This window comes from Oryzias latipes, chromosome 23, assembly GCF_002234675.1.
Source record: "Oryzias latipes chromosome 23, ASM223467v1".
NCBI classification, from domain to species: domain Eukaryota; kingdom Metazoa; phylum Chordata; class Actinopteri; order Beloniformes; family Adrianichthyidae; genus Oryzias; species Oryzias latipes.
In genome coordinates this window covers 17,369,386-17,392,689 of record NC_019881.2, presented here as the reverse complement: position 1 = coordinate 17,392,689, position 23,304 = coordinate 17,369,386, and the positions used below count along the sequence as shown (strand labels likewise).

The 23,304-nt window shown below is 39.1% G+C and overlaps 1 protein-coding gene across 9 annotated transcripts in view; it reads left to right on the top strand.

The window, feature by feature from the left end:
- The first annotated feature begins 797 nt into the window (after positions 1 to 797).
- anks1b (ankyrin repeat and sterile alpha motif domain containing 1B) overlaps positions 798 to 23,304 on the top strand; it is a 205,723-nt gene continuing 183,216 nt past the window's right edge. For 3 of the 9 annotated variants that reach the window (XM_023952555.1, XM_023952553.1, XM_023952558.1), the window contains exon 1: positions 799 to 1,319. In XM_023952555.1, the coding sequence (XP_023808323.1) occupies positions 1,189 to 1,319 (131 nt within the window). In that variant the 5' untranslated portion in view covers positions 799 to 1,188. Of the gene's footprint in view, positions 1,320 to 23,304 lie in introns of all 9 variants that reach the window. The other 6 variants (XM_023952556.1, XM_023952554.1, XM_023952559.1 and 3 more) reach the window with 4 other exon arrangements.

Here is a 23,304-nt window from a genome sequence, read left to right as displayed (position 1 = left end):
TACTATTAGACTACATTGTTTATAATCAAATAAAGTCGTATTGCCAAAGACTTGAAAACAGATTTTTCAAAAGGTATTTTCAATACCAGGAAAGCATATTCATAACAGTAATGTATATTATTTATAAAATGCCTTTCAAATCCATAGAGTCAACGTAAAGTTAAAATTGTAAAAACACCAAAAAGAAAAACACTAGAGCAAAATGTAATTTAAAAAAAGCAGACAAATATAAAACAGAATAAAACTTATAGGGAGAACGAGAGCAAATTAACATGTTTGGTTCAAAAGTATGATAATAAAATAAAATGTGAAACTAATGTTAACATTTTTGTCTCCCTGATTCTATATCAAAATAACGTACATGTTATTTGTGGTTTAACTGTATTCAAGGTCTTAATGCTTCGGTGAATGAAATATTTTTAGCCTGCATCAGACCCAAATTTGGAGGAACTGGAGTGGATCTCTTTTTAAACCCACAGTTTCTAAGTTTGAACTGTCTTTTTATGGTTTTGACGTTTGGACCTCGAGTATATAATAAAATTAAATTCTATGCCATTTTTAAAAACTTATAATAATGACAATTATTAATTTATTCATATTTTTCTCACGTGGATTTTAAGCATTTTATTTTGGAAAGCGAGAATCAAAATCCGGAAGTAGCTAATTTGGCTCGCGACCTTGCTTGATTGGCTCCTGAGCGTCAGGCGGCCGTTGTAGACGCCGGCCAGTGCGGTGAGCTTGCGGGGAGAGAAGCAGGGGGAAGTAGCAGAGGAGACAGACGGACGGACTGACTTTTTTTTTTTTTTTTTTTTTTTTTTTTTAAATACACCTGCGAGCGGAAAGCTTCAGAGAAGACGGAAGCCGCCATTTAAACTTAGACACAGGCTTTGTGTCTTATTTTTCCGTTTTGAACCGCGTTTCATGAGCTGGAGCTCCGGTCCCCTCTGAGGTTTACACCGGAGAGACAGAGAGTAGTGCACGTCAGCGGGGTACGTTACGGCGCGTGAACAAACCGAGGCTGTGCGTCGACATCCTCCAGCATCAGCAGCACGCTTTTCCCTTTGGATGCCCATCCCTCACTAAGCCGCAAGGAGAGAGGTCGGAGGGGAGGAAGAGGAGGAGGAGGAGGAGATATATGGGAGATCGGTTGGATTTTCATCACCCCGCCGTTACAAACTTGTGTCCAGGATGGGGAAGGAGCAGGAGCTGTTGGAAGCCGCCCGCACCGGGAACGTCACCTTGGTGGACAAACTGCTAAGTGGGAAAAAGGGAATTCTGGGATCTGGATCAGGTTCCATCCCGCTTCCCAATCTCCTGAGGTAAGCGTGGAAAGGGGAGCCCCTAGGGTGCTGGAGGGGATTCCTAAGGAGGAGGAGGAGGAGGAGGGGGGGGTTCCCATGCAAAAGAGTGCATTGCATCCTGCAGCCTGATTTATTATTGTCAATATCAGCAGTGCACTTTTCTATAAAACAAGCTGTGGTTGCAGGGCTCCTGTTTTTGCACATTTCTGCATGACACATGAAAGCAGAAGCAGTTGTTATGGAAGTGAAAAGAGTACACACATCTGAAATGCAAATGCAAACCAGCCCAACATACAATCCCAACAGCACAATCAATGCAAATTTCATTAAAAAGGAACTTTTTGCCCTATACCACTCGGAATAAAACCCTTTGATGCTTCAGGAATTGAAAGTATTTCCAACTTTCTGGTTTTCTTTTTGGGTTAACTGAAACGTTTTTTTTTAGTTTTTTTTTTACAAACCGAGCTTTTCTTCACCCTTCTGGCTTTCGTGGGTTTATATTTCTACACAGACCTTGGTTGGTTTACAAATGTGTCCGTTTCACACACAGACTGTTCAGGGAAGATGTGAAACAATCTACATTCTTGTGTTTTGCATTTTGAGGTCACATTGTTTTAAAAAAAATGTCTGACTCGTGCTGGCTGATGGCAAGTATACTGGAAATCTGACTTCTCTATTTTCGTTGTTGTTTTAACGCTCTGACGCAACAAAAATGTGGAAGAGACGATTGGTTATGTCAACACATTTACACGTTCGTTGTTTTTTAAATGAAGACTTGTTTTTTAAGACTTCAATACATACAAATTTTTATTCATAGATAGAAATGCCTCTGGTTACAGGTTGGCGTCAGCGTTAAGCCACATTCACACCGTCCTCTGCAATGCGCAATGAAAAGTCCATGCCAACATGCGTAAATTTGGGTTTCTACGTGCAAAATGGATGGCCATTGAACGAACGTTGCAAGTTAAACCAGGTTGAACTTTGACCAATGAAAGACTCGGATTTGGTAGTGTCATATTCATTACGTCCCTTCTAATTCAGGGTAGTACCAACCGTTTGAAAATTGATCATGGAGGAGAAATGAATCATTGCAGTTTGTGCCTGGCTAGAATTCTATGAAACCAAGTCTTTGATAGATTGGAATAAAGCTGTGAAAGAAAAAGCCTTGAGAAAGATTCATGAGCTTTGCACCACTTCAACATTTGGCACCAAGCCTCTTCTAACTGTAAGTGTCTTATACGCATTAGAAAACAGTAGAAAAAGAAGAAGCCCCTGCCTGCTTGTCCAGTGTGAACACCATATGCTAAATGTGCGTTCAGGAAATCCACGTTCAGCGTGATCTTGAATGTGCATCACATGCCCAGCTTTGGGCGTTGAAGCCGCCATCGGTGTGTGAATGTGTGTGTGCACGGCTGAATAGGACTGACTGTAAAGCACTTTTGGCCTTCAAGGAAAGTAGAAAAGCGCTATATAAATCTATCCCATTCACTATTTTACACCAACAATGGCATTCTGCGTATATTTATTCCAGTTTTAGAACCAGCTGATCATTGGAGAATACCAAAAAGGGTTGCAAGAACATCTGTCTGTGGTCCTAATGGTCCTCCCGCCTCTCTGTACTCAGGCTGATGTTAAGCCAGGTGATTAGGAGATCAGAGGTAGGGGCGTTTGGGAGGAGTCCTGCCTGAGGCTCTTAACCAGATTGCCTTACGACTGGGTGGATGGTGCCTTCTGGCATGACGATTTTCTGAAGTTCTTGGCATACTTGCTGCTAAACAAAAATCACATGGAAGGAAACGGTTACATTCCGTTTAAAGCAGTGGTCCCCAGCCTTTTTTAGGTCATAGACCAATTTAATGTCAGACAATATGTTCACAGACTGGCCTGTGAGCATATATATTTTTAGCCTTCAGTTCCCCTTACATTTTGAGGGTATAGTTTATCTTCTGAGATTTCCTGTAGGAACCATTGAAGTGATGGACACACTGGGCCTGCAATGCACGTTCATGAATGTGCTAAACGCGGGTTCATGAATGTGCTAAACGTGGGTTCTTGAATGTGTTTTTAGCATATTGTGTTCACACTGGACAAGCGGGGAGGGTCTTCCTCTTCTTTTTTTGATGTTTACTAGACTTGATGCGAAGTGATGTAAATCTTGTCAATCTTGCTTCAGGGTTTTTCGTTCACAGCTCTATTCCGATATACGAAAGACTTGGTGTCATGTAATTCCGTTCGAAAATACCGCATTCATTCATTTCAAATAGTTGGCACTTCTGTGAATTAAAAGGGACGGCAACCATTCATCACTACCAAATCCAAGTCCCTCAAAAGTTCTACCTTGTTTACCTTGAAACGCGTGTTCAGTAGCCGAGCGTTTTGCTCGTAGACCGAAAACATTCTTAAAAACTTGTGCAGCTATGTGTGAACGCGATAGTTTTCATAGCCGAAGCACAAAATGCGCATTTCCGCTTGTTTACATGGGCTTTTTATTGGAATTGGCCGCTTGAACGGACCTTTCCGAGGGCATTGTGAATGTATCTTAAAATGTGAGATGGATTTTCCCATAACCCACACCTGTCAAAGTGTAAGCTCCAAATTTAGACGCCAACTTCAGCCTCGTCCAACTTTAAGGTGTGATGGATACATTAAAGAAAAAGGTCACTAAAACTGGCATTTTCTAAATATTATAATAAATTAACCGTTTGAGCAACTTTATTAGTAGCATCCTTGTAACATTAGACAAGTGGTTGCTAAAAATGCATTATTATTTTGGTCTGTGGAAACAACTGTTACAATACATCCATATTTGTAATAAAGACTGCTGTATTTTTTCTGCTAAATGCAGCCTTCTTTTATTTTGAAATCAAAGCCTCTTCTTCTGTTTCCTCACTGGCTCTTTTCTTCAAAAAAAAAACAAACAAAACAATTTACGGGTATGTTTTTTTTAAAACTTTGCTAGCTTGATGGTTTTCATTTAGCAGTCTGCGCTTTAAGAAAGTAGTAGTGACCGGACAACTAGACATGCATCAAGTCTGAGCTGGATGTGGTGGAGACAATCCAATCGTTTTCCAAAATAAAACTTCCTGGAGAATCAGATTAGAAAACCACTGCATTGATGTTGACGTTTGTTGGAGTTGTCGTCTTATTGGCTAGGTTGATGGTGGATGTCTTGTTTTTTTTTTTGGTGCTGTTTTTCTCTTTTCTTCTGATTCATGTCCTCTCTGAAAGGAATGCACTTGTTTATTTTGTGGAGATGATGGTTGAACAGCAGCAGGTTGACAAGAGAAGTTGGCTTGTTGGTTTGTTTGAAGTGTGCTGAAAAATCCAAATTCACTGAGCCATGGAAGATTGTCTTTATTTGTAAAGCTGTCAGGGTCTTTGGAAAACAAAGGAAAACAGTGGTATGCTTTTGTTATGAAAATCAGGGCGAGACAGTGATATTAGGAAAGAATATTAGCTTTGTTTCATCAAAACTGCTGGTACGTTCTGTGTTGCTTTTTTGTAATTTCCAGAAATAGCACTTTTATTGGAAGATATGATTTTAAGTTTTGTTTTTGTGAGTGTGGCAGGGTTCCATTTTTTTTTAAGCAGGATTTTCTGGTTTTTCCTTTTCTCTTTGTAATAATTTACTTTCTTCAGGAAGACAATATTTTTCTTTTGTTCAATACTCTTATAAGTGTCATAACTCTGCTTCTTACCCTTAAATCAAACCCATTAACTCACATCTTTCCTTTTTTTTTCCTTCTACCTGAGCTTAAAGTAAGATCGGTAACCTTGGAGACAACAGCTTTATCGGCTCAAGACCTTATAGTCATATAACATCTCTTGGCCTTCAACAGAGAAAAATGTTTTTTCTTTGCAGTTGTCCTGGTGATAGTTCTGTAAATAAACCAATATATTAAAATGTGAACGTTGTGCATTTCTATTGATAAGCTGTAAACAGAAAAGCAAGCAGAATGGATAGAAACTATTGTCCTGACCACCTTTTACCTGAAACATGGACTGAATAAAAATTCCTCTTAATTTTGAGTTGGCTGCAATGATCCACTATTATTTTTTTATGGAAGGAATGGTATGATATGGCATCATATGTTGTATAGAGCCATGTGGTCTTGAAGAAAAGAGTGGGCTACATAGGATTATAGCATCTGTTCTTGGTCCTGCAGCTTCTGGATGGGTGTCCAGTGGGATCCAGCAGAGCAGTGTGTGCACACTAATGTGACAGGAATAAAATGCACTTTCCCATCCCAAGGCTTTCATTGCATTCCTGAGTCATGAGGTGACTTTTCGTTGGCGGATTGGGACAGGGGCGCGAGCACACACATTGTGTAAAAATGCACACTCATTAGAGCACAGAATGCCGAGAAGGTGATCGTCTGCTGCTGTTCTGTGGAGCCGGGAGCTGCTCGTGGACATGCACAATGGAAAATCAATACGGGATGATCTCACTGCTGTTTAATGGGTCATATTCTTTTGTGGATGACCTGCTCCCTGCTTGGGAAGTAACAGTGTGTTTTTAAAGTCTGCACTGTGGAGAAACGCTAAATCAAAATGTGAGGGGATCGTTAGTTTTCTTAACTTAATTGAGGGCCGTTTGTCTTTATAAACATGTCAGTGCTGCTCTACATTTACTGCTGGTTTCATTCATGTTAAATGTGCCAAGATCCTGAGACCAGTTTATTTCTTGAGAATTTTGAGTTTGTTGAAAGGATTGTGTACAAACCCTCAAAGTTCTCTTATGGACCAAATCAGACTTATGAGGCAGTGATGTTTGTGAGAGCATGAGGAAAAGAAATACCTGTTAAACTAACACCTGGCTGACAGCTGATTAGCTCCATCGCTGATAACAATCCGGTGCTGATTTGGCTGAATTTTGCCTACCAGTACTTTTAAATTTTCCTAAATCATCAAACCGGGAAAGTTATGGGTGTGGTAGTTGGGCTTGCACCTAAGAGTTGAATATAAGCTCATATTTCTACTTATTTCGCTGTGAATTCTAAAACAAGCATAGTGGTTTTGATTCTTTCATTTTCCTTTTTTCAGTTGAAAACATCTGAGGGTTTTTTTTTTTTTTGCATTGACGGATTTCCATTAATGCTTTGAAGGCGGGAAGTTGACTTATTTATGAGGTTCAAGGCTTTTGTGAGTCTTTGCACGTGGAAAAAAAGCACGCCGACAGGCTTCCTTTTGAAAATGATCAAAAGTCTAATATCCAAACATGTTTACCCCCCCCCCCCCCCCGCTAACACGGTATGAGTTTTCACAAAAGAAGAAAGGCTTCACACACAGAACATATGAGCTTGAAGAATGCGGAGCGGTAGTTTATCTGGCTCATCAGGTGGAAGTGGATGAAGTCTGTGACCTGCTGTTTGTGTGAAAGAGACTCATAACTCAGCAGATGACAGTTAATTCCTTTTAATCAGTATTTTTCAGGGGAAATCCTGTCTTGTTATGTTCTACACTTCAGCAGAGGCGTGTTTACAGCTCTTCTACCATTTAGCAAACTTTTAAGTGGATAAAAGTGACTCCTCGATGTACATACACACACTGAGCCTTGAATGGACTTTTTGTTTTAATCGGCATCCTCAGAGCTCCTGTATTTGATTTCTCATCACTTTCAGAGGTGTGTTCAGGGTCTGTCTTTGTGGAGCACTGTGGGGATGCTTTGTATGGTTGTGTAGTGGTGGGATTGGCTGCCGTGCTGACCAATGACGACCAGAAGGAAGAGAGGAACCCACTAATCTGTGTTTGTTTTTCTCAAGCAGCTCTCCGTGAACTCCGTCTTTTAAGAAACCACAAAAGGGACACTTAAGACGTGCTGTCAAGCATTAATCGGACGGCAATTTAAGGCTTTTGTGCGTTTTCTGAAAGAGCAACCCACTGCGTTTTTGTAAACTTTTGTGAAAGCATATGGAGTAATGAAAAATAAGAAGCTTTGGCAAAAAAAATTGCAAAACTGTTCAAAAACTTTTTTTGAGTAGTTATTAGCAATAAATTAAACATTTAAAAAAAAGTTTTGAGGAACAGGAAAATGAAAACACACCAGAACAAACCTTGTGAAGCATGAGAACCATCAAGTATTTTCTTAATTTGCTCTTACTCATAACATAAAACTATAATAATCTCAAATAGGTCTAATTTGTTAGAGTGGTTTACCATTAGAAGGAGCTTAAAGCAAACATTTGTATCTTCTACGGCTAGTTGCTATTCAGAGACAAAGTTCTTAAGGTATAGAATTGCATTTACATCCATAGATTAAAAAAATTGTTATGTTTGTATTCACAAGTAAACGTCATAATGATAGCTAATTCTATTTTTGACTTTATTCCATCAAGTAAATCTAGGAGGATCCTATTTAACAGAAAGTACTTTATTTTGAAGGGAGTGGGAAGGGGGAAGGGGAATCAAAAAATGTTAAACTGATTATATACAGACAAATTTTAAACAGTTATAATTCAATTATACATAGTATTAAAATACTACATTTGATAAATATTTGGTTAAATGGGCTTAAAAACATAAATGTGTTTTTTTTTTACTGATGAGGTGGGATTTGGCAGCTCTTGCTTGGTTTTGGTCTTTAAGAGACTGGACCAAATAGCTTTTTTATTCTTAAAAGGTTGTCTAAACCTTTACTTACAGACACATCTGCATTTCAAGACACATGACTAAAAGAAATAATTCCAGAAATTGACCGAACTCTGTCACAAACATAAATTAACTTCACAGGTTTATTTTTGTAGGACAAATTAAATCTATATTTACTTTAAAAAGGCAGAACAGTTCATCAAATCACCAAAATAAGACTTTTTTTTGCCCCCTAAGAATATATTTTCAGTTATTCTATAATAAGAAAATACAGTCAGGACCATAAATATTTGGACAGAGACACATTCTAATTTTGTTTCTGTACATCACCATAGTGAATTTGAAATAAAACAACTCAGATGCCATTGAAGTGCAGACTTTCAGCTCTTATTCCATGGGTTGAACAAAAAGATTGCAAAAAATGTAAAAAACTAAAGCATTTTTTAAACACAATCCCTTCATTTCATAGGCTCATAAGTAATTGGACAACTGACTTCCATGCAATTGCATGGGCAGGTGTGGGAAATTCCCTTGTTATGGCATTATGGGTGAAGCAGATAAAAGGCCTGGAGTTGATTAGAGGACTCGTGCTTGCATTTTGAAGATTTTGCTGTGAACAGACAACATGCGATCTAAGGAGCTCTCCATGCAGGTGAAAGGAGCCATCATTAAGGCCTGTTCACACCGGGACGAATTTCGCCGGCGATTTTCGCCGACGTTTAACGCCTCGTGACTAAACAAAGGGGCACCAATGAGAGTGTGCACACCGACGCGAAAAAACGCCACGCGCCAAAGCGTCAAAAAAAAAAAACGCCTCGGGTTCGTTTTTTTTTTTCGACGCATCGCGTCGAAATGTATTCGACCAATGAGAATGGCGCTTTTGCACACGTGTCTGGAGCTTCTGAAGTTACAGTAAAACACAACTTGGGGGCGCTCAAACACAAAACTGCCTTGCTGAGCACACATACCAGCGAAGAAGATAGACGCCAAGTAGCGTCTACACTGCCGCGAAGAAATAATGACGGACATTCTAAAATATCCCCTTACCAAGTACCAGTTGGAGCTACTGGTGCTTGAAATATTCATGTTTTCTTTGTATTATTCTGACAAGCGCGTAAATACTTGCTCTCTTCTTCTGAGTGAAAAGCGACTTTAAGAATCGTAAAGTTGCGCAGCGCCACCTTGTGTACAGGAGTATTTCTGTTTACATTAAGCGCCATCTAATGTCAGGGAATGAAATTGCATGTTCGCTCGGCTCACCGTCAGCGAAAATCGCCTGGGTGTGAACACAAAAAACGTGGCGAAAAACGCTGGCGAATAACGCCTGGCGAATATTCGTCCCGGTGTGTACGGGCCTTTAAGCTGAGAAAACAGAAAAAAAACATGTGAGAAATTTCTACGGTATTAGAAGTGTCAAAATCAACAGTGTGGTACATCCTGAGAAAGAAAGAAAGCACTGGTGAACTCAGCAACGCAAAAAGACCAGGGGGGTATTCCAGAAAGCAGGTTATGCTAGCTCTAGGGTATGTCAAGTTGCCATGGCAACTCATGCTCTGAACATAACCTGGTCTGGAGCAGGTTTAGTTGAAGGTTAGTTTGTTTTCAGAGAGGTGAAGCAGCATGCCGTGTCTATTTGAAGATGATTTAGTGGATGAAGAAGCTCAGATAATACATTTTCCACCGTGAGAGGGTGATAAGACCACGTATGGATGTTGGAAAAATAAACTTTTTTACTTTGATCTAGCTTAGGCCTGCACAATATACCGCAAATTTATCGTTATCGCAATATCCAGCTCTGCAATATGCATATCGCAAAAGACGGCGAATATCGCAATAAATCGCAAACCCAAAATGTGTTAAAACAATCTTCTAGCAGCTTGAAGCATTTAACACATCAAATAAATCCCTTTATGCTTTGACCAATCAGATGGACGCCTTCCCATTGTTGACCAATCAGATGGAGGCCTATTATGTTAACCCTGGTCCTCAAGAGCCTCAACCCTGCCTGTTTTCCAGCTCTCCTTAACCAGCTTGCTGTTGATTGGCTGACTCAAGTGATTTCACATCCTGATTGACTGAACACACCTGATTTTGGTTATGATTATTGAGCAGTCTAGGGAGAATTGGAAAACAGACAGGGTTGAGGCTCTTGAGGACCAGGGTTAGCCACCCTGACGTTTGTCCCCCATGTCGATGAGGGTCATTTGGAGTATAATTTTTAAACTGTTGCAATGAAATGGGAATGATGTTTTTGTTTATTTTTCTATTTGTTTATTTACCGCAAATATATCGTTATCGCAATATTGATCACTAATATCGCATATCGCAAGTTTTCCTCATATCGTGCAGCCCTAATCTAACTTAATTATTTGCTTCAGTAAAGATAAATCATTTTTTGAGTTCAGTCAACTTAAAAATAACACATAGTTTTCAGACAGTTATTTTACATTAATTCAAATTAATTCAATTAAGTAGGTGTAACTTTGGTGCTGCTGTTAGATCGGCACTGCAACTTTGCCTGCCTGGACGGATTTGGGTTTAGGTGTGAGAGGGAGGGAGAGGATGATGAGTTTATATAGCACCCCTACCATGAGGCGCTGTAATGACAATGTCGGAAATTCCTAAAAGAATGTATGCACTTTGCGCATATTGTTTCGTTCTTTTTATTGTTATACGAATGAATATATCTGCCAGCTCAAACTTAGAAATATGAGAGTTCAAGAATTATAATTAATTAAGATGGAAAAAATATTAATTGAATTGGAGTAATATGACATTTAGTTAGATAAATATGTAAATTTGAGTTGTATAAACAATTATTGAGTTGTATAGACATAAGAAATTAGGTTGAATAAATTTAACTCAATTACTTTTTACCAATAGAAGTAATTCATTGAATTTGGCAAAATTGGATAAGTTATATATATATGCATCACACGGAAAATGGAAATAAGATCAGAAACTCGTGCGTTTACTTTGTCTGTTCTTCTACTACAAGCAGCAACTCTTTCTTATGCTGATGCAGCCGTGTTACTTTTTTGATGGACGTATAATCTTCATACGCCGTCATAGAAATCTCAGAATTCGTCTCACTGAAGCATAGCGGTCTCTTTTTTTCACCACGCGTTTCCATGGTGACTCCGGAAATCGGCGATCCATTGAGAATGTCTTTCTGTACTCGACGTGTACGTGCATTAACCCAGGGTTACCAAGTCGAGTGTAATTACGCCAACTACTATCCGGTCTTCTGGAACCCACATACCCAGAGTAAGCATGTTCAGGCGGATTTCAGCCACAGTTCAGAGTTAAAGTCAGGGTAGTTTAAACATGCTTTCTGGAATACCCCCCCTGGACGTCCACGGAGGACAACAGTGGTGGATGATCGCAGAATCATTTACATGGTGAAGAGGAACCCGTTCACAACAGCCAACCAAGTGAACAACACTCTCCAGGAGGTAGGCGTATCAATATCCAAGTCTACCATAAAAAGAAGACTGCATGAAAGTAAATACAGAGGGTACACTGCAAGATGCAAACCACTCATAAGCCTCAAGAATAGGAAGGCTAGATTGGACTTTGCTAAAAAGCATCTAAAAAAGCCAGCACAGTTCTGAAAAACCTTCTGTGGACAGATGAAACCAAAATCAACCTCTACCAGAATGATGGCAAGAGAAAAGTATGGAGAAGGCGTGGAGAAGCTCATGATCCAAAGCACAATACATCATCAGTAAAACTCTGTGGAGGCAGTGTGATGGTTGCTAGTGGCACTGGGACACTAGTGTTTATTGCTGACGTGACACAGGACAGAAGCAGCCCAATGAATTCTGGGGTGTTCAGACACATACTGTCTGCACAGATCCAGGTGAATGCAGCCAAACTGATTGGGCGGTGTTTCATAATACAGATGGACAATGACCCAAAACATACATCCAAAGCAACTCAGGAGTTTATTAAAGCTAAAACAAAGAAGTACAATATTCTTGAATGACCAAGTCAGTCACTTGATGTTAACTCAATTGAGCATGCATTTCACTTGAAGACTAAACTTCAGACAGAAAGGCCCACAAACAAACAGCAACTGAAAGCCGCTGCAGTAAAGGCCCGGCAGAGCCTTCAGATGGAGAAAACCCAGCATCTGGTGATGTCCATGAGTTCAAGACTTCAAGCTGTCATTGCCAACAAAGGGTTTTCAACCACATATTAGTAATGACCATTTTGTTTTCAGTTGTTTCATTTGTCCAATTACTTACAAGTCCATGAAATGAAGGGACTGCGTTTAAAAAATGCTTTAGTGTTTCACATTTTTATGCAATCTTTTTGTTCAACCCATGGAATAAAAGCTAAAAGTCTGCACTTCAATGGCATCCGAGTTGTTTTATTTAAAATTCACTGTGGTAGTGTACAGAAACTAAATTAGAAAGAATGTGTCTCTGTCCAAATATTTATGGTCCTGTAATCTCTTTCCTTTAAGATATTTGAACTGTTTGATTTACTACTTGCATTAAGGGTTTTTTCACATTTAAACAAGATGGATTTTGAAAAGGAAGTAAGAAAAACTATAAAAACCAAATCCTATAGAATCGTAAACAAAATTTTGAACTAAACAGATTCAGGCTTTTGGCATCTTTATGGGATTTTTGCTCTCATTAGTGAGACCAATGCTTGCCGTGATCAGGACATAATGAGCGTACAAAACAATTGCACTAACTTCACACTGGCACACTGTGCTTTAAGAGTTCAGTCATGTGACATAACCAGTGTCCTTGCTGGGACCCTCCACTGTGTTTATGGAGAGAGCAGTGAGGCTGAAAGCTTATGGGTAATCTAGAAGCCACATGTGGTGCAGGAAATCTAAAGTGAGTCAAAGGTTAACTCTGGGGAATGCAAGTCATATCAATAACTGGATTAAGAGAGACGTAGATGCACACACAACCTGACAGTGCCTGTGTTTCCCTGATTATCGTGCACCAGGAAGTCAAAACCTGATGTTCTTTGTCATGCATTGTTTGTAGCTCATAGAATTATTAAGATATAAAGGTTAGACAGCCGTTAGACAGTCAGCACTGTCACTTTCGAGCTGTCGTCGCACAAAAACCTGTTATTTAGTTTGAAATTGCTCATGTGTGTAATTCTACGGCTTTGTCTCTTACTTGAGAACTGCTGGAAGCCCCTTAAGATTTGTTTTCATTGAGATAATTTATGGATCTAAAGCTATGTTGCTTTGCTGGAGAAATCAGGCTGAAGTGGGCTGCAACTGACAGTTGTGCCCTTCAAATTAAAAGAAGCTTCATGTTCTAAAGCAAAATCTGTCTTAAAAATATATCCTAAAAGTAGTTGTTGGAATTAAAAAAAAATTATCACCAGGCAAATTTAACGACTTTATCTATAGTTTGTATGCTTATTATATTTTTTTTCTATATTTTTGCATTTTGAGTAAAAACTATTCTTAACATAAGGTTAATTTATAGTTGCCATAAACTTAACTATGTTTAAAAAAAGTTGATTTACTTTAACTAAATAATCTAACTAGGAAGCTAAATCAAAAATTGCATATCTATAGTAAAATTTGATGATACTCTTCTCTTTCTGTCTCTAAAACCTATTTCCATGCAGTCAGCGTGTCATATTGTCTGCCTGTCTGTTCACTCACAACACATGAAATCCTTGGACCAACGGCGAGACTCTCCAATAGAGCCTACCAGATCCATAACAGGCTTCATGGCTGGACTCACCACAGCTCCATGATAGCAATGTCTAATGCTTTGCCATTCCACAACTATACAACAAGCCCTAGAAATAAACTATATTTTGCCAAAGTTTAAATGGACACACTTCAGCAGTGTTGGTTCCAAACGCAGTTTAAAGACCCACTCTAATAAAAAAGGGGTTTTTAACAAGTAACATGGCATTTTTCTGATAATGGAGGACATATAAAGAAAATTAACCCTACAATTGCAGTATTTCTTTATTCAAATAGGAGCAGACACAAAAACAAGTTGGAAAAGGATATTATTTGTGACGTAGAAAATGCACTGGGTGGGCTACGTGTATGTCTATTTTTCCACGTCTGAGCTGGCATTTGGCTTAAAACTGTATAGCTGGATGGCTACAATATGGCTTGTCATTTTTGTTGCACTGGTAATGTTAGGCTGTAGTTGTGAGGGGCTGTAAGCTAGCGGGAGAGTGCAAAAACAGAAAACTGATAGGAAGGAGGGTGGGGTTGCCAATAGGCTCATCCTCATTTCAGAGGAAAATCTCTAATGAACTGCTGCCACTTTGCAGAAACTAGGTCCAAGAAAACGATGCAGGGTTTTTTGATTCAGCCTACAAACGGCATAATCATAATTAAAAAACCCACAGTGAACGCTTTTAAAATAGGTTAAAAGATGATCAGAGCGGGTCTTTAAAGTTCTGAACATTCCATCAAATCTGCCACAAATTGACTTTTGCCTTTACCAGCTTTGAAGAACTTGTATGAACATAAATCATTTTTTGTGTTCACCAAGCTTAAAACATGATTCCATCAGACATCAGAACTATAACTTCATCAAATTTATTTAAAAGAGCATTGGTTCCGCACTTAATGTACATTTACAAGTGCAAACACTGAAGTGGTTTCAATAAGTTCCTCTTAAACTACTTCTCTTTGCACTGTCATGGTTGTATTTTTGTTTGGTTGTCTTCTGCAAAGCAGGAACCTGCTGAAAAACCGTTTTAAAGGGTGTCAGGCCCGATTACTTTTCAATCTTTTCCTGTTTAATAAAATAAAATAAATAAATAAACTATTAAACTAGTTTGGAAAGCCTTCTTCTGCAGCTTCACAAACTCTCATTTCGGTCACCGTTGTGAGGAGCATGACCCATCCAGCCGCTCAAGTCTTGCTTTAGTTTTGGGTCATCGGCACGTTCAGGTTTATCTTATCCAGACTGATTGAGAAAGGATGCAGGTGCACGTGAATGTGTGTGCATTTATCTGTGTGAGATTTAAACTCAGAGGTTTCTTGCGTCTCCATCATGGCATGAGCCAAGCTCCTCTGCATCCTGGCAAGAAATTGAGACCTCCACTCTTGCCAATGTGCACACACTGTCTGCATCCCCTCCCTGCTCTCATGAGCTCTTGTTTCTTTGTTCCATGTTGAATTCAGACCTCCTTCTCTACATCCTCGCTGTCTCCTTTCCTCCATCTGGTGCCCTGGATTCCCTGTCATTATCTCTTTGGCTTCATTTCCATCACTCAGTTCTCCTTAAAATCTCCCTCCATTCCTCTCAAGAGCCTCCCTACGTTTGCACTTTATCATACCCCTCCACCCTCTATTACCCATACCTCCAACTATCTTATCAAAACCTGCCCCTCCTCTCTCATGTCTTATACCGCTTTGCGTCGGTTATCACTCTTTGCAAACATCCTTTAGCCATCATGCCTCTCTACGCCAATTTGGAAAATGGGAAATTGAACTCTTCATAGCTTCTGTTACCACAAAGGGGGGGTTGTAGTAGGGGCATCTGTTTTAAAGGAAGATAAGTGATGTCAGAGTTCAGGATATGTGTGCAAATATAAATGTATTATTAATGGATGCTAAAAAAGTCATTGAAAGTCTCGATTTTCTGTTCAGATAAATGTAAACGGGTTTCTACATCCTCTCCTTTTCACACTTCATACAATTCACATTGTTATTTAATCTTCTGTATTACTTGTTCTACAAACTTTAAACCAAAATCATAGTGAGCAGAATTGTCATCTTGCTAAGGAACAAAATGACAGAAAAAGCAAATCAAAGGTTTTCCTGCCTTCTTTATTCCTAGCTTTTACATTAATCTGCATGACACCCAGATACTGGGGTAAGTTCACAGCTTTCCGAGTGAAACAAAAGACGCTGGGGAAAAATCCATTTGAAATCAAAACAAACACAAGAGCTGGTATTTCACCAGGGGGAGTATAAATGCTTCCTTGGTTAAATTTCAGTCTGTGTCTAATTGAGAAAAGGTTTAGCCGAGAGAATTGGATGAAAAGTGAGCTTTTAGTTCTCTGAACCCTGGACCAGTAGGGATGTTATTGATTACAGGTCAATATTTGCTGTCAAAATACTCCAATATGCCCCCTCTGGTATTATTGTACTTTCATAAAGTATTCATAAACAAATGCTCAAAGATGTTCTATTGGCACTTTTATGATGTTGGAAGACATAACATATATTAAATTAAGCTCAAAAGTGCATTTCTGAGTATTTCTTTATTCAAATTGTTGTGAATCAGGAGGGAAAAAAGGCTGTTTTACAAAAAAAGCTTGTTTGTGACCAAGAAAATGCGTTGGGCGGGCCACAATCTCCCTGCTCTGAGCTCTCAGGAATGGAGAAAGGAAAGGGGGGCGGGGTTGCACTTCACTGGCGGTCCCGCCCACAACTCTGAATTTAATTTCAGCTGCTCTACAGAAAGTATGTCCTAGAAAACGAGACACATTTTAAATTTTTAAAGGAACGTGTTACCAGCAAGGTTGGGAGTTAGCGTAGTCAGAGTAATGTTTGTTTTGGCTGTATCAGTTTATTTTATTATGAGTTGAAAACAAGATTGGGAGTTACATTTATGGTGAGTATGCTAGCACGGCTAACGTTTCTGCTGTAGCTAACATGTAGCGTGTCAGAAAACGAGGTCTTTAATTACTGTGAACGCATTTAGTAAATTCCGACAGTCTGACTCTTGTCTGGTTTAATGTGCTTTATAGTTCGGATATGTCTTATATGTGCCTTATATGTGACATAAGTTTGAAAGTAGAGCATTTATTGAGAGTGCGCCTTATAATCCCGTTTGACATTTTGTGTAAAAAATACAGTAAGTCATTTCCTGTTTATCAAAGTCAGCAGAGTAATTACTGAATATCTTTAGCAGATTTGAGTGTTAAAAGGTATTAACGCACAAAACAACCAATTTTTTTTTTTTTTTTTACATTTAGCGAGGCCTTTATTTACTTTATTTTTAAAGAAATGTCCTGGAAAATGTAAAAGTTTTTATTATGTAAATTAGTTTAATCTATGAACAAAATTGAAGTAGTTAGTCTTTTGTTGTCTTTGTTATTTACGTGAGTGTACTTTGCACAGCGCTCACAGGTTTGTTTGAGCTTGAAGATCCCAACATGTTGATCTTTAGTGGAGGAGACGAGGAGGCTGCATGCAGCCAGAACGGGGAGGGAGAGGTGTGACGTCCAGTCTGTCACACTAATCCACAAGTCCACGACCCCACATAACACTGCAAGAGCTGTGGAGACGCATTCCACTCGGCTCCCTGCGCTCTGATGGATTGCAGTATTTAATGAAGCGCTGCTTTTGAAGTAGATAAGATGGGGAGAGGAGAGGGCTGAAACACTCAAGTCATTATGTGGTCTGGCTATAGCCTTTGCTGTAGGGCGATGGAAGGAAGTTATGCAAGAAGGTTCTATGAGTTGGCATTATTTTTTATGATCAGTCGGTCATTTAAAAAACAATTGTCCGTTGCATTTTTTTGAGTGAGCTTTTATGTCCCAAGCTTTATTTGAATCCTTTTAAGTTCATATTTCTGTCACTTAAACCATTACATTTAAGCAGTAAACCATTTTTGTAGAAGCTAAAATACAAGTAGTTTATTTTTTAACATCAAATGCCTTTTGGGTGCTGCTTCCTAAGTTATTTTGGACTTTCTTTACTTTGGTTTGGGTTTTCTAGTTTTAGGAAAAACACAGCTTTTTAACATTTTTTTTCCTGCCGTATCACATTACTCTCCTTTATTTTTTAGATATTCTCATTTATTTTCAGTGAAAAACGTCCTGTGAACATCAAACGTTAACACGGATATGCAATTAACCCTTTAAGACAGATATGTAGATATTTAAATAAAAATATTAGATATTTAAATATATCCCCAAATATATTTAAGGCAGATCCGCAGATATGAAAAGCCGCTTTTCTCAGCATTAGAATCAGCTGATTCACGTTGATCGCGTAAACAGTTGAAGAGTTATCTTATTTACAGAGGGGCAAAAAAGTATTTAGTCAGCCACCAATTTTGCAAGTTCTCCCACTTAAAAAGGTGAGTTTTTTTTTCCATTTTGTCTCTTATAGTTGAGGTATACCTATGATGAAAGCTCCAGGCCTTTCATCTTTTTTAAAGCGGTAGAACGTGCACAGTTGGTGACTGGCTGAGTATTTTTTTGCCCCGCATTGACTTTTAAAGGCAAAATCAGACAATACATGCATGCCGTGATGACAACGCCACTTAAATTAATGGGATGTAATTTTTTATCCGGTCGTCTGATAACTGACTTCTTCGCCTGTATCAGAGATGGAGCCAAATACTGAGTTTACAGGTCACATTCATGTGTGTAGGGTTTCAATCAGGTTCAGATTTCCGTCTTCCTCTGCCTGCACTCAGAGTGTGAAAGCTCAAGCAACCAGGAAGAGAATTACCCTGAGCTGACAGCCTCCCACTGGAAACACATACCAAGTCAATAGATAGCCTCCCGTTGTCTGTTCCTGTCTGTGTCAGACTCACACATATATGCACCAAAAGCTGGGAGTTTCTCGTAGAAGCTGCAAGATACTGACATAATGTATTCAGATGCTCGTATACTCTTTATGCCCAGCCACAGCTTTTGGGCAAAATTTTTACATGTATGATATAGTGAGCCCAGATACCTTGTTTGTAATATTTTCTCCTGAGATCCAGTGGCTCAAATTAGTCTTACGCAATGGAGTCAAAAGGCAGACGAACGTGGCGCTCTACAATTATGCAGATATCTGTATGGCGTTCTCTGTTAAGTCTTTTAAAAACAAGGCAGACTGCAGTTTTATTTGTGCAAGGATTTGAGATCCACAGCGGTTCACTGTGGGGACTTTGGCAGTGCAATCCCAGGCTGTTGATATGAAAATGTAGGAGAAAGATTATTTCCCAGAAGGAAAAGAAGTTGGCGTTGAAGGATGCTGGTCAGCTCAACTTTAGATGGAATTATTTTGCACTCCATAGATACAGGTGATTCCAGGTGAGTGCAGGGAAAACTTGCAGTGAAACTTGGCACTTAGCAAGTTTCATGGTGACTTTTGTTGAACATGGAGTTCTCAGTATGCAGCCTTTTTTAGTGTCTTGTAGTAAAGGTGTCACTTTTGAGAAGACACGCTCCAGAAAATATACCTAAATAAAAATATAATTCTCATATTTATATGCTTAAATAGACTGACTTACTACGAAAGCAGATTTTTAAGTGAATCACACATTTGTTTTGAATTAAGGGGATAAGTTTAGATGAATATTTCTAATTACAATATGATCGTTTTTCTTTCATTTTGCCTTTAACAGCTTGTTGAATCAGATTCATGTTTTCCTAGTTGTTGTGTCAACGCAGAGTCGTCGCATCACAGCGCTGATAACCAAAAACATTGTGTGTACATTTTGTTCTAGGTTCTTTTTGAGGGACTGACCTCGGGCCAGTCTCTGTTAGGAGTCTGACACTGAAGGCCACGCCACCCGCTTAAGCTTGGGTGGTGGGACCCGTGGGTGAGCGGCGACAGCGCTCAGGGCAGACTCTTCCTGGAAGGGGCTGTTCTCTATGGTCTACGTCAGGTCATGAGACCCCACTCGTTTTTGTCGGTTGGGAAGGGCTTGTGCTGAGACGTTATTATAGAAGTACTACGTTTTTCCATGTCATTTCCATGTACTGCATGTTTTGGGAGGAGACTGGGTTGGCTGAGAACCTAGGCTTTTAGATGAACACTCAGAAATGCATGAACGGATCAAAATACAGCTTTGCGGTTATTTTTCGTAAAGATTGAGCATTACAATACACTTAAAAACGCAAAAAAAAAAAAAAATTTTGCATTGTATAGGCACTGTAACCCTTGTGCTATCCTAGGCACTTTAACGTTGGGAGTTGGGTCATCTAGACCCACTAAACGGTGTGCTGAACCTTTTTTCTTCAATGATTTGTGATCTTCACTGGTGTCCATGGATTACATGAAATTTTTCCACCTTTATCCACCTTTGTCATGGGAGGGAGAACACCTCAATGTTAGGGTGGGGTCATCTAAGATAGCACAAGGGTTAAAGAAATTACTCTTAAAAAGAAATCGTAACCAAAAAACATTTCAGGGTCAAAAGTTTTTAAAAATTAATTTCATTCATCTTCTAAACCCATATTGTGCCTTTCGGGGTCAGGAGCCTATCCCGGCCACTCGTGGGTGAAGGCATGCTGGACAGGTCGTCAGTATGTCGCAGAGTTTATAAAAATAATATAAAAAATAACTTTTTAGCCCAGCATCTAAATTATACTCTTAAAACATTTTTGGCATCTCATTATTTTCTACATCCAGCATTAATGCTTTACATAAATTTTATAATGAACCCCAATATCTAAACGTTTTAACTGAATCAGTCAGGCCAAAGCCTTATTCTTGTTCTCCCAGCCCTTTTTGGCAAATGTAAAGTATGTAATGATTAACGAGACTCTTCTTTTGAAAGATATTAAATATTCATTAGCTCCCGAATGAAAAATTGAGAATATATTGTTCGTCAAGCACTCATTTTACTTTCAACCACTCACAAATTCAGAATTCACTTATCCTCTACAAGTGCTTAGGCTAAGAAAGCCACTGAGATCCTGGAGATTGTTTATGAATTCTGGTTAACATTTACACGTTATATTTGTTTGGTTGTTGGGACTGTTCTGAAGGCCAACCATGATCTGTTTTTTGTCCTAGTAGTTACTGTAACTTTAAACTACAGGCAAGGCAAGGCAAGTTTATCTGTATATCACAATTTGTACACAAAGTAATTCAAGGTGCTTCGCAAAACAGAAAAATGCATTAAAATCACAATACATCATAGAAATAATCAATGTCAAATTTACTTTAAAAGAAAAAAAAAATTGAAAATTGATTTAAAAATAAAGGAAGGAAAGGAAAGAAAAGTGCAGATAGGATCTTTCAGTCATATACACGGCTAAACAGAAATGTTTTAAGTCTAGATTTGAACATGAACACAGAAGAGGCCTGTCTTACGACTTCAGGGAGGCTGTTCCAGATTTTAGCAGCAGAATATTGAAACGCTAATTCCCCTTGTTCAGTTCTGAATCTGGGAATCAACAAGAGGCCGGCCCCTGAGGTCCTCAGAGTACGAGATGGTTCATATGGCACTAACATGTCAGAGATGTACTTTGGTCATGGAGAGACTTGTACACAAGCAGAGCTGCTTTGAAGTCTATTCTTTGAGGTACAGGGAGCCAGTGCAGAGACCTGAGCACAGGACTAATGTGATCATACTTCCTGGTTCTGGTCAGGACTCGAGCAGCAGCATTCTGGATGTACTGAAGCTGTTTTACAGCTCGTTTGGAGGGGCCGGTGAGCAGGCCGTTACAGTAGTCTAACCTACTGGAGACAAATGCATGAATAAGTATCTCAAGGTCTGGCTTTGACATTATGTTTTTGATTTTGGCAATGTTTTTCAGATGGTAAAATGCCGCTGATGTTACTGACTTGATATGGCTGTTAAAGTTTAGGTCAGAGTCCATGATTACCCCTAGATTTCTGACTTGATTTGAGGGTTTAAGAGACAGAGAATGAAGGTAGCTGCTGACACTTTCTCTTTGTTTCGGTGAGCCAAGAATAATAACTTCGATCTTGTTTGAGTTTAGCTGGAGAAAGTTGTTCTGCATCCACGCACTGATCTGTTGGAGGCAGTGGCTGAGTGAATCCACCGGCCCATATTCACCTGTTGTCAGTGACACATAGATCTGAGTATCATCTGCATAGTTGTGATAAGATATGTTATTACTGCGTATTAACTGCCCTAGTGGCAGCATGTAGAGGTTGAACAGTAGGGGTCCCAGGATCGATCCCTGGGGCACACCACAAGTCAAGGCCATGTAGTCTGAGACACAACTCCCAATTTAAACAAAATATTTCCTGTCTTCTAGATAGGACTTGAGCCAACTTAGGGCAGATCCAGAGATGCCAACCCAGTCTTGGAGTCTGTGCAAAAGGATCCCATGATCAACAGTATCAAAGGCAGCGCTCAGGTCTAGCAGGATTAAGACAGAGACAGGAGACAGAATAAAACTAAAACCAAGTGCAAAAGATAAGCTACAGTTTTATTATAGGAAGTAACAAAACAAAACATAAAAACTACCCTCCGCACAGCCTTTGAATGTGTTGCTTTTTTTTCTTTCTGTTTGTTATTGGCTCTTTATACTTCCATGAGCACACGTATCAACTGCTTTACTTGTGAGAAATCCCACAAAACTAAGTTCAAGTATCAAACAGAGGAATTTTTTTTTAATAGTAAGATTGCACAAACATTTCTAGGCTTGTTATTGGGTACAACATTTATTACTAGAACAATTCTGTTGTTGCTATTTGGTTAAGCCACCAAATAGTTCCTAAGCTTTGTTGTGACTGAACTTAATTGTCACACTAGGTAACTACCCAATTTTTACACATAGACAGGAAAATGTGTATTTTATAGAAGGAGCATTTTCCTAAAATAGTTTCCTTGAGTTTTGTTTTTTGTCCGTCACATATTTTCTTTCTCTCCTGGTTTTGTTTTCAACTAATACACATCAAACATTCATTATATTATTTTGAAGCAAATCCTACTTTCTAACAAAATCATTGAGCATTTAACGTGAAAGTTAAATTTTACGATCCACTCAGATGAAATCTTGTTTTTGGTGTTTTTAACATTCTCTTTGCATTTTTCTGAGAACAGAGGACATAAAGAAAATGCTTAACATTACAAATCTGTGTATTTCTGTATTCAAATTGTAGTGAATAAAGATCAGACAGAAAAATGCCAGTAAAAAAAAGCATGTGGTATGACGTAGGATCTACAGCGGCAGGTCACATGCCCCCTGCTCCGCTCCATTCTGATGAATCTGCTTGATCTATGTACGTTTTGGTTTTCCTTGTCCAAGCTGGCTTATGGCTCAAAATTGTACGGCTGAATAGCTCCAGTACTTCTCACCATTTTGTTGCACCGGTAATGTTAGGTTTGGGTTTTGAAGGGGTTGTAAGGTAGTGGGAGAGAAACTAAACAAAGAGATGATGGGAAATTGCGACTGGCTTATTTCACGTCAATAATTAGACCGCTTGAGTTTGATCTTTAAAAACTCCTAAATTTCTCAGTGGTTTATCTATCTACAATGTCACATCTACTGAAGACTTTCAGCATAGTTTTACTTCTAACATCTATGTAACCGCATGGCAAGCATGTTCCAGGACCAACAGTTACTACACGCTGTCACCATCATGGGTTTAGAAGTCCTTGAGCAGCCATCCTCTCAAGCTGAATGCAAAGACTTTTGGTGTGGGTTACCTGTAGTACAGTCAGGGGTAACTCTATTACGGGGTCACGGGTAAAGCTGCGGTTCTCAAGTTTAAGCAGCACGCCAACTTTGTACGTCC